We start from the raw sequence: 18,079 nt of genomic DNA, 5'->3' as shown, positions 1-18,079 counted from the left end.
TTTTACCCGCAGTATTGTAAGGCACTGGTCATCACAGAGACACCGATGTCGTGAATTGGATAAAGATAACTGAAGTCAAACAGGTCGCTCTTACTCTATATTTACCTGTGATAAGGTGTATGGAAAGTCTTGATGACAAAAAAACTCCAGAATTGTATTTATTGCGTTGACACTTGCAGAATATATGATCCAGATTGTACAATTAATTCTAAAACCGGAGATGGTGAACCAGCCTGTCTATCATACCTGAAACAGACACATTAATTAGAAATATTGTTGTTATTAGTTGTGTGGTAAAACAATTATAAACTTTCTCCACGTGGAAAATTGAAACCTCAATATTATTTTAACTTCCTTAACACATATTTGCTTGATTTTTCAATTGAAACTCTGGTCATGATACCTACTCATGTCAGAAAAAGCAACATTAATCGTAAAACTGAGTCTTCCGTGTGGTCATTCTTCATTTTGGCGATCTATGGTCAGTTATTTTATGTTATGTATTACCCAAACTGTGCTGTTAGCTTGAACTTCACATGGTTGTTTCAGTGTGATTATCTATCTGTTTTACTGTCTTTGGTGACAGGTTTTATGATATACACATTTTTTTATTATCGTCAAATTTCTTCTCGTCACGATATGGCCGAAATATTGCGATGTGACGTTAAATATGAACTCACTCATTCATTCATTCTTTGTTTTTAAAGCACTGTGCCTGTCAGATGTTTACTCTAATACTTTTTATAGCTTACATCACATACGGTTTTTCACTGGATGATGGATCTGATGGCATAAATATATGAACGACAATTTTCGAGGTTCATACTTTTTGCTAGAAATGACAGACAAGTTTAAGTTCCTTCACTCGACACCATGCAAGAGCTTTGTTTCTTTCATCTGGAAGGTGTTAGGTGCTGTCATGCTTTCCAAGTAACAGATACCAAATGAGAGTTTGTAACAATTTAATTGGATATAAATTCATTCACTTTAGACAGTTACATGTACACTGAGCATGATCGAGGATTAAGGAGGTACCCAAAATGTTATAAAATGTGTACCATATGGTTTTCGCATGTGTTTAAATTGTACATGTACCTTCGTGTAAAATACTTTCATCCCATTGGCCAGTGACAGTTTAAGGAGTTCCCATATTAGCACAGAAAGTGACTACTAGAGAAAATATCACCTGCTGTCACGGTAACCGCCAAACTCCCCGCCAAGAAGCTGTCGCTAACAATTAACTGACGTCAAAATATGTTCTTTTTATGGGACATTTATGACAAATACATACTGTTTCCAAGTTAGCGGTAGAATTGGAAAATTAAACGAGACTTATAAGTTGAGGTTCGAGTTTAATTCTGCCAACCAATCCTTATATTAGTGCTGTGGGGTCTCATTGCTGCCCATGGTGACTTGATAAATCCTAAGTGTTCACCTGTCTTTGAATCTGGAGTTATCGTTCTGCTAATACTCACATTTAATACGAGAGTAATGAGTGAACAAAAATAAAAAATTAAATGTTTAAATTCTGTATAATTTCTGGGCCATAGTTACAAAAAATAAAACCTGGGACCAAACAAAAACCTCAGATGCGCTTATTCCGGGAAAAGAAACCATTTCTAATATATAGTGGCAATCAGCCTGTAGATTTATGTAGTTTTTGTATAATTTCCGCACATTATACGTGCTTTAATGTTACTCGAGATAAAAAAAAATACTGCCACGAAGTACCAGATGACTTTTGATTCTCAGCAGGGTACATAGAAATGTTACTTCCTTGTGAGCCGGGTACATTGAAAGTATTAGAAGAGCGCTGAACCAGTCAGAAAGCTACATTTATATAAGATAAACTGCTATGGTCCCAAACCGATGGCCTCAACCATGATGTTATAACACAAGCAGTTGCCATTTTTGCGCACATCATTCTATTTAAGGTACTGATTGGAACTTGTTTTGTTCGGGGAAATCAGTAAAAAAATCAATAACATTAAGGTGCACAATCATATCAATGTCATATGAATCCCACATTCAATGCGGCCTTCAAATGAAGGGCCTGCTACCTGATGGTTCCTGAGGGGTAATTTTTATAAGGCGTCTATACAGATGGACAATTTCCCGATTCCCAAACAAGACCACATACGGTGTGTGAGTTTAGTTTTATGCCGCTTTTAGCAATATTAAGGCAATATCGCGGGGCTGGTCACCAGGCGTCGGTTTCACACATTGTGATGATGTGGGTAAACGAACCCGGGTCTTCAGTGTGACGAGCGAGCGCCTTAACCACTGAGCTATCCCACCACCCCCTTTCACATACAGAAGTTAATCATTTATATTTCATCACCCAGCCATGTGATCCGAGCTAGACCTACTCGTCACATTCCTCATCCCAAACTAATGAAATAGGGTTATTGTGTGAATTGATGCTCATGATATTGATCATTCGATTATGAGGCCCAGGCTCTATTACTTAATGACCGCCGCCATATAGCTGGATTATTGCTGCGGGTTGAAACAACAGCAAAAATAAATATGCAGTATGTTTTTGAAAAAACACCAACATTAAATATCTAACCCAAAACTTAATGGATCGGGTGATTGTGTAGATCGATGCCCATGATATCAATCATTTGATTAGGTGGTCAAATTGTAATACCTGACCATCGTCATATAGCTGCAACATGACTGTGAGATGAATGAACAACCAAATGTATGAAATGTAAATTACATGGCAAAGAAATATCAGGGTTTATGTATCGATCATCATAATTGCTGCAAGAATACACAAATGTTCAAAAGTCTTGAGAGAGACAGTCAAGAGTGTCTTTGGAACATGGCGGAAAGTTGCTGATTCTGGCTGTACAGTTGTTTATAGATATATTTTAACAAATGCATCTTTTACTACAACCTCTGACGTGAACATTTTATTTTTGTTTATATTTCCACCTCCTGTTTTGCATGTCATACACAATGAATGTACTCACTACATTTTGAAAGGTACAAACATAAGTGGATACAAGTACAAGTATGAATAGCATGCTTCACTCCAACTAGAAAATATTTACTCAACTCAAAGGATTTATATCCGTTATTTCCAATACAGATGTAGATGGCCTGACCTCCTTGTACATGTTATATACACTGGATGTACACTGAACAGAGCTTAAGCATTAATGAATACAGAGAGATACAGCTGGTATGAAGATACCATGCATGGTACATGTATTAGATGTACAAGGTATAAACATCAATGAAAAACTAGTTTAGGAGGTGCAGATGGCAGGATATACGCCTGATCAAGTTATAAATGTTATATATACTGAATGTACTTTGACAATGTACAATGTATAAATGCTAGTGCAGATATAGATGATATGGTCTAGGCCTGATCACATTATACATGTTACATATGAGTGAGTGAGTTTAGTTTTACGCTGCACACAGCAATACCCCTGCAATGTGGTCTGTAAATAATCGAGTCTGAACCAGATAATCCAATGATCAACAGCATGAGCATCGATCTATGCAGTTGGCAACCGATGACATGTGTCGACCAAGTCGGCGTACCTAACCACTCGATCCCGTTAGTTGCAGATTACGACAAGCCTGGATTACTGAAGGCCAGTATTCTAACCCGGGTCTCACTGATTGTTATACATGACGTAAACACTTACTTAATCACTTAGAAAATGAGAAGTCACAAAGAATCACCAAACTCAACTTTTAAGGAATTTCACTTTCAGATATCGAAAACAGGTTTCAGACAACTTATGTCTGTTTCAAGAATTAGGACAAGGTCAGACAAGAATCTAATAAATTTGCCCCGACAACACATTATCGCGTTAAGACAACGATAGCGTGTCACAGATTAGATTATTCTATGTAAAACCATCATCAATAAACCAGTAGCTCCGCTACATTATTACAACCAATTCTAAAATATGTCAGTTCCATGCAACAATCTCATTGTGGCCGAACAAATGACCAAAGGAAAATGGCCGTGATTTGCTGATCTAAGTTGGAGCCACCATATATATATAGGACAGACAAGAGCATGTCAAATGTGGTCATCTAACAAGAGATACGAACTTCACGAGGTCTACATCAGGAGAAAAATGCCTGTCTTCCTCCTCCTTGTGCTGATCTTCACAGGTAGGTATTTATGTCATGTTCTGACTGTTTCTTATATCATTGCTTTGGCAGGACAATGTACGGAGTGTTACATTGACTGCAAAGAACATTCATCAAATGCAATGAGATATAACGAGGTGGAGAATGTGAAATCACCATTGCATGATGGTATACACGGCTCCCAAGGTCTGACAAAAAAATATGGAGGTGAAACAGGAATTTGGATGTTGGTCGAAAGAAGGTAAACATTAACAATATTAGAGAAATAACATAAATATTTGATTAAATTTTTGCCACAAGTTGGTGTCATTGAAAATCAGATTCAGGATACATCAAATAATCATCATAAAAAGAAGATATTGAAATAGTCATATTTTGATGGAAATATTTCGTGGTATGTTTCGGGTTTATTTGTCCACTAGTTTCAGAGGTACCAGGTCCATTTCTCTGGTGGCTTCTGAGGTGCCAGGCCCATTTGTTTGTTGGGTTTTGAGGAGCTAATGCTCCCAAGGAAATTCATTGAGACCCGTGAGTTAGACCCGAGTTAGAATTGGTCCTCAGCAACTGATGGTCACCTTCCTGACTTGGATGACAAATGTTATCGTTTCCCAGTTGTGTAGATCGATGTTCATTGTATTGATGCTGTTCATTGTATTGACTGGTCCATATTTGACTATTTACAAATTTATGCTTGAAAGAGGCTTTAGACAAGGCAGTCCTATCTGCCCCTATGTGTTTTCTATTTACCATTGTTCAGAATCATTATCCATATGTATTAAGAATAATACAGTACTTGGATAAGAGGTATAGGTGTTAATGACGTTGAATGGCGTCTGTTTTGAATATTAACTGTGACAAGACCGGGGCTGCTTGGTTCAAAAATCAATTCAAATGAAAACCTTTGTCTACATTTCCCTTTGCAATGGTCAAAAGAATCTTTTAAACTTTAGGGATATTTGTTCCGACAAACCTGCAACAAATGATTTCCTTGGGTTTTGAGAAACAAATTAATAAAGCAAAACAGATATGCTTTTCCTGGTGAAAAAAATATATTGGTAACATTGAAAGGTCAAATAACGATTATCAAATCACAGATAATCCCTCTATTTACATATCTATTTCAGCCCTTCCATTGCCGGACAAAACCCTCTTTAAATCGCAAAGCTCAAACTTGTTTAAGGGTATTTGGAATGAGAAACGAGATTAAATGAAAAGAAGAATGTTGATGAAAGATCATTCCGAAGGAGGTTTGGGCATGGTTGATGTTGATGCCTTTTGTAAATGCTTGGAATTGAAATGGATTAAATGCCCGACACAAAACGGTGGGTTATGCGTGCGCTTGGCACGATGTCCGATGGTAAGTTTAACTATTGATAATAAGTTGCAAATTTCTCAGTTTCGGAAAACTGACGAATTTAGAAATCTCCCCTTCACGAGTTTTGTTTCTTAATAATATTTCAAATATATATCAAATGGTATCAGTGTGGAATTAGATATATTAGGGACACACTTAGCAGAACTTAATGTTTTGAAATACGACTTCGTATTAAATGATAATTTGATTTCTTATTTCAGACTGATAAGTGTCATGCCCCAAACATGGATTAAATCATCAAAAGATAACCCGTTTAACAGAACAAAATATTCATATTAAGTTTAAGATTCTCAGAGACAATATCGCATCACTAGACTGTAAGTTATCCTTAAGATGAGGGTATTTGTTCTCCTCAAAATCTCACCTCTAAATGGAACTCAAAGTTGGATGCACACATATCAGAAAGTGTCGTGTCCCAGGGTTTTATACAATGCGAAATTGTGTGGAGGACAACAAGACACAGACGTTCCAGTACACTTCACTTTCAGTTTCACTTTCTGGGATACTTTCTGGAATACTTTCTGGGATACTTTCTGGGATACTTTCCCAATTGATGGGATTGATGGGATAGATGATAACCTTTGCACATTTAGCCACTCAGAAAGTGAAACATTAGAACATTTATTCTTTTGCTCCCGAAAAGTTCAAACTATCGTAAATGAGTTCCAATTTTAGTATGAAAGTAGAACCCACTTAAAATTAGACTTGAGTATGAGTCATTTCCAATGTTGACTATTCTCACCTTTTTATAATGTCCAAGCGGTATATTCAAAGCGGTCATTGCTATAAGACTATTCCCATATTTACCCAACAATCACCGCTAATAAAATATAATCGCAGCGTAGAAAAACTAATTTCTGGACAAGACCAAATTTACACAAAGATGTGCCCCCTTGCTAGTAGAGATGAACCCAAACCAATCTTTGATCATATCTTCCTCTCTCCTCTCTTACTCTGTTAAATCTCCAATCCTCTTCATACTTTATTCATGCAGTCATTTTACTTATGTTGTCTCCCGTTTTCCCAGTTTAAATATATGCTCATCTGTTTTACCCAGTCGTATGCATATTGTACCCCTTCCTATCGTGATAATAAAAATAATATTCCTGGTACATGTCTTATCACAAATTATTTAAATATCTGTAGCTTATGGCTGTAAATGTATTTTCCTATTTTCCTCGCTCTAAAGTGGCTAAAACTATTTTGAAAGTGTGAAATGATTAAATATAGAATTAATTTGAGCAATAAGTATTTATCATGAAATTAAAGATATGATCCTTTAAGAAGGGTATCAGGTTCGATTATATATCAGAGTTCAAAGGTTCATTATATACCCTTTTAAAAGATAGATGATCTTTTTGTGATCCTTCAACCTAACCATGACGCTATGCAGCTTCTCTTCCACCTCAACGACCAACACGTCCACATGAATTTCACGATTGAAACTGAGGACAACAATTACTTACCTTTCCTTGACGTGATCTGCCCAAATCACCCTGAATCCCCATGGAAAGACACCCAAACAGCAAAACATCCGCCACCACTCCTAAAGATGCCATCATTCTACATTACATAGAAGAACATATGATTAGAAAATCTGCTACATGGAAATGAACACCCTCAAGGAACTTTTTGTTGAACTAAACTACGACCCATCCCAGAAAGTCAACAGAATCATATCAACAGAACCATATTAACAGCTCCAACACCTTCCATCATAAAGACCAGGGTCGGCCATCAATCAAGATGTACTTTCCCTGAATGGGTACACCACTAGATGAAATCAGCAGTTTCCGAAACCAAAAACCACAAACAAGCAAGCATAGCTATCTTTTTAACCTCATTTCCTAGCCTCAACGAGTTTCTCCAACGGAAGAAACATATCAACTGCTACAACACCAAAACTGTGGATGTTGACAGTGCAATGTTCGATAAACATTGGTGAGTTGTTCACATCAGGCGACAAAAACCCGGCATCAATAAATATCAACGATACGTCAGCCCACATTTGATGTACATTTGAGCCAAGCCCCAAATAAACATCGCCTCTTTTAACAGTGTCCTCTTAGATCTGGCTGCAGTCCGTTTCTGTTTCTTTGTGTGTTTGTTTGTTTTTCGTTTGTTTCGGGGTTTTTTGTTGTTTTTTTTTTTGTTTGTTTGTTTGTTGTTTTTTTTTTGCTTTTAATTGGGGGTTGGGTTGTGTCAAGAATGTTGTGTAGGTGCCAAAGACTGCTTTATTAGGAAACGTTTAAGCACTGGATGTACATCATAAGTGTACTGATTTCAGTTAAATTTAAACATTAAATGAATGGTAATATTAGAATCCAACCATCCAATCAGACTGTTGCAATACATTTATCTTAAGACAAATGGTATGTATAGCAAAAAAACATGAGAGAACACCAGAGTTTTTTCTTGTCTGCTGCCTAGTTAATGTAACTGTATTTTCTTTACGAACTAAATCCGCCTATAAAATCTTAAATCCTGTATGGAAACGTGACACAGTAGAGATAGTAAGTTAAAATGTAAAGTCATATCAGCAAAAGTTTTACCCATATCGAATTTACGTCTTTCTTATTCCCGCATGGTTGTGGCCAACATGAAAAGTTATTAACACTAACTTGGCTGATGGCACCATTTGATAAAACATACATTGATTTTCACAGACAATACATTTCACAGACAATACATAAACTTTTGACGGCACTGCCGCTTCATGTACTGTGTCTTTAATTGGATCTAGCAGATAAAACATGCTCACCAAAAGCCAAGAAAGCAGGTGGATGCATATACATATTTACTATTAGGTGTTCAGACCAATGTCCTTCCAGTAGCTTACATACCCGTGAAGATCCGGGTTAGAATAGGTCTTCACCCGGCCATGCTTTGACAACAGATGGTTGACGAGATTGGGTGAGATTTGTTGACTTGGTTGACACATCGCAAGTTATCAAAGCGTGCACTTTTAACAATGATCGACAGTAGTCGCGGACGTTTAAGCATATATTGTTAAGCTGCAAATAAACTGTGAAACCCTGTTGCGTAGATTGATGTTGATGATCACTAGATTGTCTGTTCCAGGCTCCATTATTTACAGACCGTCGTCTCATAGCTGAAATGTTACGCTTTAACGCGTGTGGCGTTAAGGAACATACAAACAAGCTGGTAGCTCCGTGTGAGATTTAGATTCAGATTTACTGCTAAACACGGTAAAGGCCTAACAAAGGAGAGATCATGAAATCGTCACAATATTTACACATAGTCTTCAAATTAAGAATTGATTAATCACTTTGTTCTGATTTACTGCCACTTATCAATCCCAATATATTGTGCATGAGTACAAAGGCATCCTGGTTTCCTCTGGTCAAACTTGCAATATCTTATACAAATTTAAGTGTGTGAAGTCAATTGTCATTTGTATGGTGTATCTGAAGCCATATCATTACAGACTGAGCAGCGCTTGAATACATGGATAACAGAGTGATAATTTAGTTGATATCTATTACTGCCATGAGTGCCATTATTGCCACGCTTTTCACGACAGCTCTCGTAGTGATCAAACATATTGCGATAATACTTCTCCACGTAGCCATACTGTCAGCAAGCACGCGCAGTCTGAGACTGATTCAGATGATAACTGATGAAAGGGTCAGGCCTTTGCTTGTAAATCATAGTAAACTATAGATGATTGTGGTTTGGCCAGCCGTCTAACCCACTCAACTTCCACGTCGCTTTTGAGCGTGGGACCCGTGTCAATTAACACGTATCAGAAGGGTACACAAGTTCGTGGTCTGGACTACAAAAAGTCCGGCTTACACTTTCGTGGGAGCTGCAGTACCTGACGGGTTAGACGGCTGACCTTGTGATTAGATGCCTGACACTGAGAATGTGGGTTCGAATCCCGGATGGGACTCAACTCAACAAAAGTACTAGATTCTGTACTTTACAGAGAAAGAGTAAATATAATGGGAGTTACATTTGACCACCCGCTAACTTGGATTATGTATTCACAGAACCTGAATGTTTACAGAGCAGCAGCTTCTGTGAAGCGAACGTGACGTAGACCATTTTGTATAAGAAGAGGAACGAACCTAAAGATAAATGAGACAGAAAATGAGCCTGCGTTTAGTTTCTCTCCAGCAAACATAATGTCAAGCTGCTTGGCCATGGCGTGTAAACAGAAGACAGAACCTTAAGGTTACTAGAGCAGATGTTCCTGTCCAGATTGCTCGAATGAAACCTCCAGCTGAACATTAACGCAACCATACTAGTCCATGAGCCACTGTCTTTAGTTATCACGGGGCGATCTGTTTGTAATATAATGAGAAAAGACATATCCTTTTTCTTTTAACGTAATAGACTATGCTGACAGTGTACATTCACACGTTCCGTTCAGATGGAAGGCGTCCCAAGAACCCTTATGTTGCCACCAGGTACTCCTGTAACTGGTATAAAAGACATTTCCTCTGACGACACAGCAGTACAACCAACTGCAAGGTATTGGCATAATACGATAAGCATTTTGGCGCTGTGGAAACAGTCTAACAATGGGTTATTTTCACTTGTATCACGTGATGAGCTCAATATATAATTTGCACGTGTGTATTTGTTACGTATGTTAACTAAAGAGATACATGTAAGCAGGTTTCTTCTGCAAACAGCTGGTATCAGAACCACTTAGAAGTGATTTGAAGTGAGATAAGAATTTGAAAATCGAAATCTCTTATACTCGTGACTTTGTTGTGTCTTGTTCATTCCGAATATACAAATGCTAACATGTTGTGGGTTTTTTCAATTGATGCACCTACATAGATTTGTGAAAAACGTTGCTTTACAAACATTTAAGCTCTGAGTTTCTCTCCCGGGTGGATATATTGTAAATTACTTTAGTGTATATCAATCCTTTTTCGCCTTCCGAATATGTTCTGCAGGTGATCGAATCCTTGCTGACGTATTTCAAACCTCAAGAACTGACACCACTATAGAGCTGACAAAGGTGGATGGGGAGATGGTTTCCAACTTGGATTCCCTGTTGTTCGATGTGAAGAGCTGCGGCAAAGTGCAGCTCTCCATTAACATGGACAAAGGAAGGATAGTCATAGACATTTATCCAAACAAGACTTCTCATATGAAGCACTGTAAGTCCTCCATTGATACCTGTACTGGGGAGATCTTGATTATAACCGGGAACGTGTGTAACGACTACACACCACTGTGGGTGAAGGTTTCATATTATAATGTCGTTATCGGTGAAGGTTGTGAAGTTGCAGAAGTTGGCCTGTGGTCATATTCATCTCTTTGGAACTTCTTAATGGGCACCACTGAAAGCATCGAAATCTCTTCAGTAGATGATGCATGGTGGCGATTAGGTAAGTGAGTGTGAGAGTTAAAGATGTAACGTCACACGGCAATATTTCAGCCACATAGTGACGGGAACAGTCTTAGCACATGCTTTAAATACCTGTCACGAGGAACAGTAAAATATTGTTAAATAGTTCAAGTCTAAAACCTAATCATTTCCAGTTACTAAAAATGCAATCAGTATGGCACGCATTAACATTAATACACGAGCTATCGACCAACAACTGATTCGCGACTTGGTAAGACGCTTGTTCCTTAAAAGATATTATCCAAGTACAAAACAATCCCATAAACCTACATACCAATCAGTTAACCACTTAAAATAAATCATTACATACAACTGTAGCGTCTTGATTCATAACCGCCATATAGCTGGAATATTGCTGAGTGCGGCGTAAAAGTAAACTCACTCACTAAAACTCTGAAATACTGTCTTCAAGTTATCAATAACCAAATATAATTTTAGTCCTTGTTTACATATAAAGAACTGTTTTTTGCTTCAATATGCTGGTTGACGACAGGAAAATCTTCATGTCAACCTGTGACCACACAAGCTACTACCACAACGTTGACAACGCAACCTGCAGCAACTCCTGCTACGGCAACCGAAACGACACCAGAAGCAACACCCGAAGCAACATCTCAAACACCACGACCCTTGATCAATGAAACAGTGCCTGAGAACATGGGACGATCTGCCGGAGCTGTCAGGAGCAGCTGCTTCACTGGGATGATCATCGCTCTTACGTATGTATTGTGTGGTCAGCTACCTTGCATAGTGAGTGAGGACACAGTAACCATTTACATTGACTTTATAGTCGACATATGTTCTCGTCTATTTGTTGATTTCCGTAAGGCGTTCGTTTCAGTTAATAGAGATCTGTGGTTTGTTCTGTCATCTAACAGTGTCCATGGCCCTATGTTCAATATCATCATAGACATGTATTCAAAGATAAAGGCTTGTGTTAACTTAAATAATTTAGACGTTTCGGAATATTTCAATTCAATAGAGGTGTTTGTCTTCAGAAATGGTGGTAAATATGAATCATGGTACTTTACCAATCATAAGTTAAACGTTTCTACATATCTATAATTATTTTTGTTCATTGTTTTCAAGTAGACGTTCATGGTCTGAATCGGTACAAAAGTTGGTAAATAAAGTGAATAATGCTTTGTCCTCAGTTAAGATTTCTGGTAGGAGACTCGAAAACAGTTCTCAAACTATTCTGTTCAAAATCTGTGACGTTCAGATGAAGCTGATAATTTTGCAAGCTTCGGAAATATGTGATTTTCAGAAATGGCATGGTATCGGACAGTTTCACAGTCGGTTTTGTAATGTGAGTTATAAATGCTTTAACGCGATTAGATAAAGCAGTAATATTTTCTGAATACATTATCATGCAGCAACTTCAACAGCATCTACCTGTTCCTCTTACATTAAGGAATCATTGTTATTGCATTCCGTATATATATGAATCCATATAGGACTTTCAAATGCCACTATGTTGTAAACTTGATTGTGATTGTGCTCTTGTCTAACCACGAACAACTCAGATCAGGGAACGAACTTACGTTGGCCGAGCTCCACCGACCTTTTTTGTAAATGAAGCAATTTGGTCACTATAATTTTAAATAATGAATTATTCGTATTTAATTTTTATATATACTATACTACCCCATGATGTAGACTACCCATATCCCTTTTCAGGTTGATGTCCTGGTTAACGTTCTAAGGAAACATGCAATTCTGGCAGAACGACTTCAAAACACATTGTGTAACTTTTTCTTATTATGAATTAAAATGTGCTACGAAGGTATGGCGTAGAGTTATTGTTGGAGGATCTCGAACGTATTAGTGATTCAGAGCCTTGGTGAGACCTTTTCGGGCACTGACATCTCGCCTCCTCGTGGTGGGTGCTGGGTAACGCCAAGAAATCGCCGACGCCCCCGTTGTGGACCCGGGGGGATATTTGCTCCACCAACCCGTTTGCCGTGGGTTGCGGCCCTGTGTCGGTGGAGGACGGGAGTCTGGGGGTTGAGGGCACTGGGGACCTGTGAACGCGTTCCCGCCTTCAACACACCCCTTCGACCCTTCCTTCAACACACCCCTTCGACCCTTACTTCACCTAGACGGGAGGTTGAATGGGCCCGGTTCAACCAATCGGCTGGTCATGCCAAGCTCTGTGCATGGAATCTATATATATTTATCATTGCACAAGTATAATTTGAAATTGATGTAATTTTGGTCTTGGATTCATTTTTATAAACATGTTTGATTTGAATTATGACGTTTAGAATTTTGCCCAGCTGCAGGCTGGAGGCCCGCTTCCTTTACCACTGTCCTTGTGATATTCCGTGGCGGGTGGGGAGCTCAGATGATGAAACCTAAATACCTCACCATGGCTTACGAAACCCCAACTAAATAGAGCAAACGTCCTCTTGAAAATGACCCTGTTGATAATGTCAGACCGTCTAAACACATTGACTACTGGCCACGTTTTATCGTCATCGAGACCAAAGATAATGTACCTTTAAAGCTAAACCCTTTTGCGCTGTCTAAAGGTATCCAAGGCATTGGCGGTGATTTAAAGAATGTTAGAAAATTACGTTGGGGTGCACTGTTGATCGAGTGCGCCAAAAGGCAACAGTCAACGAACCTTTTGAACACTGACACTTTCGTTGGCACTCCGGTTACCGTCACAGCCCACAAAACACTGAACACGAGTTAGGGAATCGTACGTGATCGAGGTCGCTTGCTGGCAGACATGTCTGAACTTGATATCGCTTCCGAAATGAAAGATCAGGGTGTATTATATGTCAAACGTTTCACAACCCGTAAAAACAACACAGCTATTCAAACTAATACCTATCTGTTTTCTTTCTCATCACCTACTGCTCCAACATCACTTAAAGCTGGATACTGTAATATCAGTGTGGAAAAGTACATTCCGAATCTCCTTCGGTGTTTCAAATGCCAAAAGTTCTGCCACGGTGTCAATACTTGCACATTGTCTGTTGTGTGTGCTCACAGCAGTGAAAAGACACACACAACAGAAGATTGTGACAGTAATGTCAAAAAATGCATCAACTGCTCAGGCGACCATTCCTCATTTTCAAATCAGTGTCATATTTGGAAAGAGCAAATGGAGATAAACAGAATAAAGTTTACTCAAAATATCTCCTTTTCTGAAGCAAAAAAACTGGTAAAGAGGTCTAATCTTCCAGAAAGTTATGCTGCAGTCGCCAAAAACATCATCGGAGTCTAAAATAACAAAATCATCCACAGGCTGCCAGACTACCGTGACTTGGGTAAATTGCGATTCTCCACAGCTTTTGTACCCAGCAATATCATCTCACACTGAGGATTCACTTCTTAGTACCTCAAATCTTCTTCTGATCACAAATCATCATCATCTCGGTCACACTCAAAGTCTCCACCGACTAGCACCCGTGGCGAGCCACCTCCTCGTGGTGGGTGCTGGGTAACGCCAAGAGCTCGCCGACACCCCCGTAGTGGACCCGGGGGCATATTTGGTCCACCAACCCGTTTGCCGTGGGTTGCGGCCCTGTGTCGGCGGAGGAGGGGATCCTGGTGGTTGAGGGCAACAGGGGCCTGGAACCGTGTTCCTGTTGCCTAACACACCACTTTGGCCCTGACTTCGCCTAGACGGGTGGTAGAACTGGCCCGGTTCTATCAATCGGCTGGTCACGCCATGCCCTGTGCATAGAATTTATTTTTGCACATGAACTTGTTGGGTATTGGTCCTTTTGATTTGAAATGTAAAGATTATGTATATATGAAATTGCCTAGAGTCCTGTGCCAGAAGGCGGTGGCTCATGGGCCAATCCGGTGATGTCGACCTCTAAATTCTGTATGTCTCCAAGTGTTTGTTAAAGCCGAACCGGCATAACATTATATTTGGTAGACGAATATAGCTATTTATGTCGTCTTTATCGGAGTATAACACCGCTGTATCCCTAGTGTTTGCATGCCGGATATCCGCTGCAATAAAACATTGTCCTTCTTGACACTCGGTGGCGGGTGGGGAGCAGTGGTGTTGAACTTTACTATATCCATCATGTCTCTTACGAATTCTGGTTCAAGTAGAAATGACAAAAAGAGACGTCTAGAGGCTGATCATCTTTCAAGTCATGAAGGTGTTCCAGTTTCACAGCAGCAAGAACCTTGGTCTAAGTTTATAGTCATTGCATCTGCAAATGGAGAACCACTTAAACTCAATCCGTTTGTGATATCAAAAACAATTCAGGCTATATGTGGAGAAGTAAAGAACGTTTCACGTCTCCGTGGTGATTTGCTTCCTGTGGAGTGTTTGCGTCGGCAGCAGTCAATTAATTTGCTACAACAGCACAAGTTTGCAAATATTAATGTTGTCGTCTCGCCGCACAAAACGCTGAATTCTAGCAGAGGTATTGTTAGAGACAGAGCTCGGTGCTTAGCGGACATGTCTGAAGAGGAAATAGTTTCTGAACTGAAAAGTCAAAATGTTACTTCAGTCAAACGCTTTTCTGTAAAGAAACAGAATGGTACCACAGAACCAAGCTACACCTACCTGTTTACATTTGCACTAAGTACTGTGCCTAAATCCATAAAAGCTGGCTATTTCAATATCGGAGTGGAGGTATATATCCCAAATCCACTCCGGTGTTATAACTGTCAAAAGTTTGGACACGGTTCTACATCCTGTCGTAATGCTCAACGTTGTCAACGGTGCTGTGAAGATCACCATGATCCTGCCTGCGATAAAGATCCTAAATGTGCAAATTGCAGTGGTAACCATGTATCGTCGTCAAAATCTTGCCCTGAGTGGCAGATACAAACAAAAATCCTCAAATTGAAACATCAGAGCAATATTTCCTTTGTTGAAGCTAAAAAGCAAGTAACAAGCCAGATCCAATCTGAAATATCGCCGATTGTTAGCTACTCAGCTGTTGTCTCTGGAAAATCCAAAACAGTCTCTATCGCATGCCAGACTGAACTGACTTGGATAAAATCTGTTAAACCAATAAAAGTTGTTTCTTCTTGTACTCCTGACTGTGACTCTCCTGTAACAACATCTGCCTCTCAAACTGTGAGTCAGTCAGAACCTGAGCTTACGTACACAAATGCTGACGTTGAGGAACATACTGGAATGTCAAAAGCACAGCGAAAACACCTTAACCGTATGAAATCTTCTAAAACCCCTTCCACTGGAGAGAAACTCGTACCTGTTGAAGAACAGGTCACTGTGCAGGTTCATAACTCGTTTGAACCCCTTGAGATGGAGGTGTCTCCATCTTCACAGCACAAAGATATGGGTTCTTCCTCAACACGTCCGCGGGAGAGATCCCCAGTAGAACCGCCATGAGTCAAAATCGTAATCTCATACAATGGAATTGCAGAGGACTGAAGAATAACTTAAACGAGATCCAGTTATTACTACAGGACTTAAAACCGTCAGCACTATGTCTTCAAGAGACCTATCTTAAAAATACAGATACTTTTGATTTAAGACAGTACAGCAATTATCACTCTTTCTCTCCTCCAGGAGATAAAGCAACAGGAGGTTCATCCGTTTTGGTACGGCAGGGCATAATACATAGCCCTGTCCCGCTTCATACGAATCTTCAAGCTGTAGCTGTTCGCCTAACCATGCACATTGCACTCACTCTATGCAGTTTATACATACCTCCCTCCTCTAGCATCCAAAAGCCGGATCTTCAAAATCTATGTGATCAGCTTCCAAAGCCATTCATAATCATGGGTGACCTCAATGGCCACAACCCGCTTTGGGGAGGTACAAACACAAATCATAAAGGTAAACTTATTGAAGAATTCATTTCAGATAATAATTTATGTATTTTTAATGGTGATGCAGCTACATATCTACATCCAGCTACAGGAACATATTCCTCCCTAGATTTATCTCTTGCAGACCCCATGTTATACAATGAATTTGAATGGATGGTCCATGACGACCTATGTGGGAGCGATCACTTTCCCACCATTCTCAAACCAATTGACCTTGGTGATGATCCACCTTTATCCAGAAGGAACTTCGCCAGGGCTGACTGGATATTATATGAAAAACTATGTACCGATCACTTAAAATATGATGTTTTTGCGACAAGTGAAGATCCAATACAACTGTTTTCCGATATACTGAATGATATTGCTGACCAAACTATTCCCAAGTCCTCTGCAGTTCCACAGGTTCGTAAACCATGGTTCAATAACGAATGTAAACAGGCCAGAAAGTGTAGGAAGAAAGCTGAGAAGTATTTTCGCAAACACCCTACTGTACATAATCTAGATAAAGTTAAACTTCTAAATGCCAAAGCCGTGCCGTGCTTTTAAACAAAATAAGCGTCAGTCATGGCGAAATTACGTTTCTAAAATAAATTCACGCACGCCTCTGTCAAAGGTGTGGAACATGATTCAAAGAATAAAGGGCAAAGGTTCCAAATCTACTGTTCACCATCTGAAGGATGGTGATCATTTATTAACTAACAAAACTGACATTGCAAATAAACTTGGTGAAACGCTCGCCAAGCATTCATCTTCTTCCAGTTATGTTCCTGAGTTTCAAAAGTTTCAGAAACAACAGGAGAAGAAAAGCTTAAATTTTAACTCAAACAATGGTGAAGATTATAATGAATTATTTTCACTACACGAGCTACATACTGCCCTTGAGCAAGCTCATGATACAGCAACAGGGCCTGATGATATACACTATCAGCTATTGAAGCATTTGCCCGAATCATGTCTCGAAACGTTGCTTAATATTTTTGATACAATATGGACTTCAGGGAACTTCCCAGCTTCCTGGCGTAAAGCCATTGTAGTACCCATTCCAAAACCTGGCCGGGATCATACTGATCCTTCGAATTACAGACCAATCTCTTTAACGAGTTGTGTCTGCAAAACCATGGAAAGAATTGTAAATAATAGATTAACATGGTATCTTGAAACCAATAATCTTATAACAAATATTCAATGTGGTTTCAGGAAAAATCGCAGTACCATTGATCATTTGGTACGTTTAGAATCCTTTGTTAAAAATGCCATAATCAATAAACAACATGCTGTTTCAATTTTCTTTGATCTTGAGAAAGCATATGATACTACCTGGAAGCATGGCATTTTGAAGGATCTACATGATTTTGGTTTGAGAGGCCGTTTACCTCTTTTTATATCAGTTTTTGAGCGACAGGCAA

General features: G+C 39.2%; 1 protein-coding gene across 1 annotated transcript; it reads left to right on the top strand.

Moving 5' to 3' along the window:
* Positions 1 to 4,112: 4,112 nt before the first annotated feature.
* On the top strand, positions 4,113 to 16,230 carry LOC137280862 (uncharacterized). The gene is made up of 4 exons (XM_067812055.1): positions 4,113 to 4,149; positions 10,435 to 10,872; positions 11,386 to 11,611; positions 15,960 to 16,230. The coding sequence occupies exons 1-4, from the start codon at positions 4,113 to 4,115 to the stop codon at positions 16,228 to 16,230; spliced, it is 972 nt and encodes a 323-aa protein (XP_067668156.1).
* The last annotated feature ends 1,849 nt before the right edge of the window (positions 16,231 to 18,079 follow it).

The sequence above is a fragment of the Haliotis asinina genome, chromosome 4, assembly GCF_037392515.1.
Source record: "Haliotis asinina isolate JCU_RB_2024 chromosome 4, JCU_Hal_asi_v2, whole genome shotgun sequence".
Lineage (NCBI taxonomy): Eukaryota > Metazoa > Mollusca > Gastropoda > Lepetellida > Haliotidae > Haliotis > Haliotis asinina.
This window is presented reverse-complemented; position numbering and strand designations above follow the sequence as displayed.

Coding starts and splice junctions, on each gene's coding strand:
- LOC137280862 (XM_067812055.1), top strand. CDS start 4,113: ATGCCTGTCTTCCTCCTCCTTGTGCTGATCTTCACAG. Junction 4,150..10,434: donor CCTTGTGCTGATCTTCACAG/GTAGGTATTTAT, acceptor TATGTTCTGCAG/GTGATCGAATCCTTGCTGAC. Junction 11,612..15,959: donor GGGATGATCATCGCTCTTAC/GTATGTATTGTG, acceptor TCAAACTGTGAG/TCAGTCAGAACCTGAGCTTA.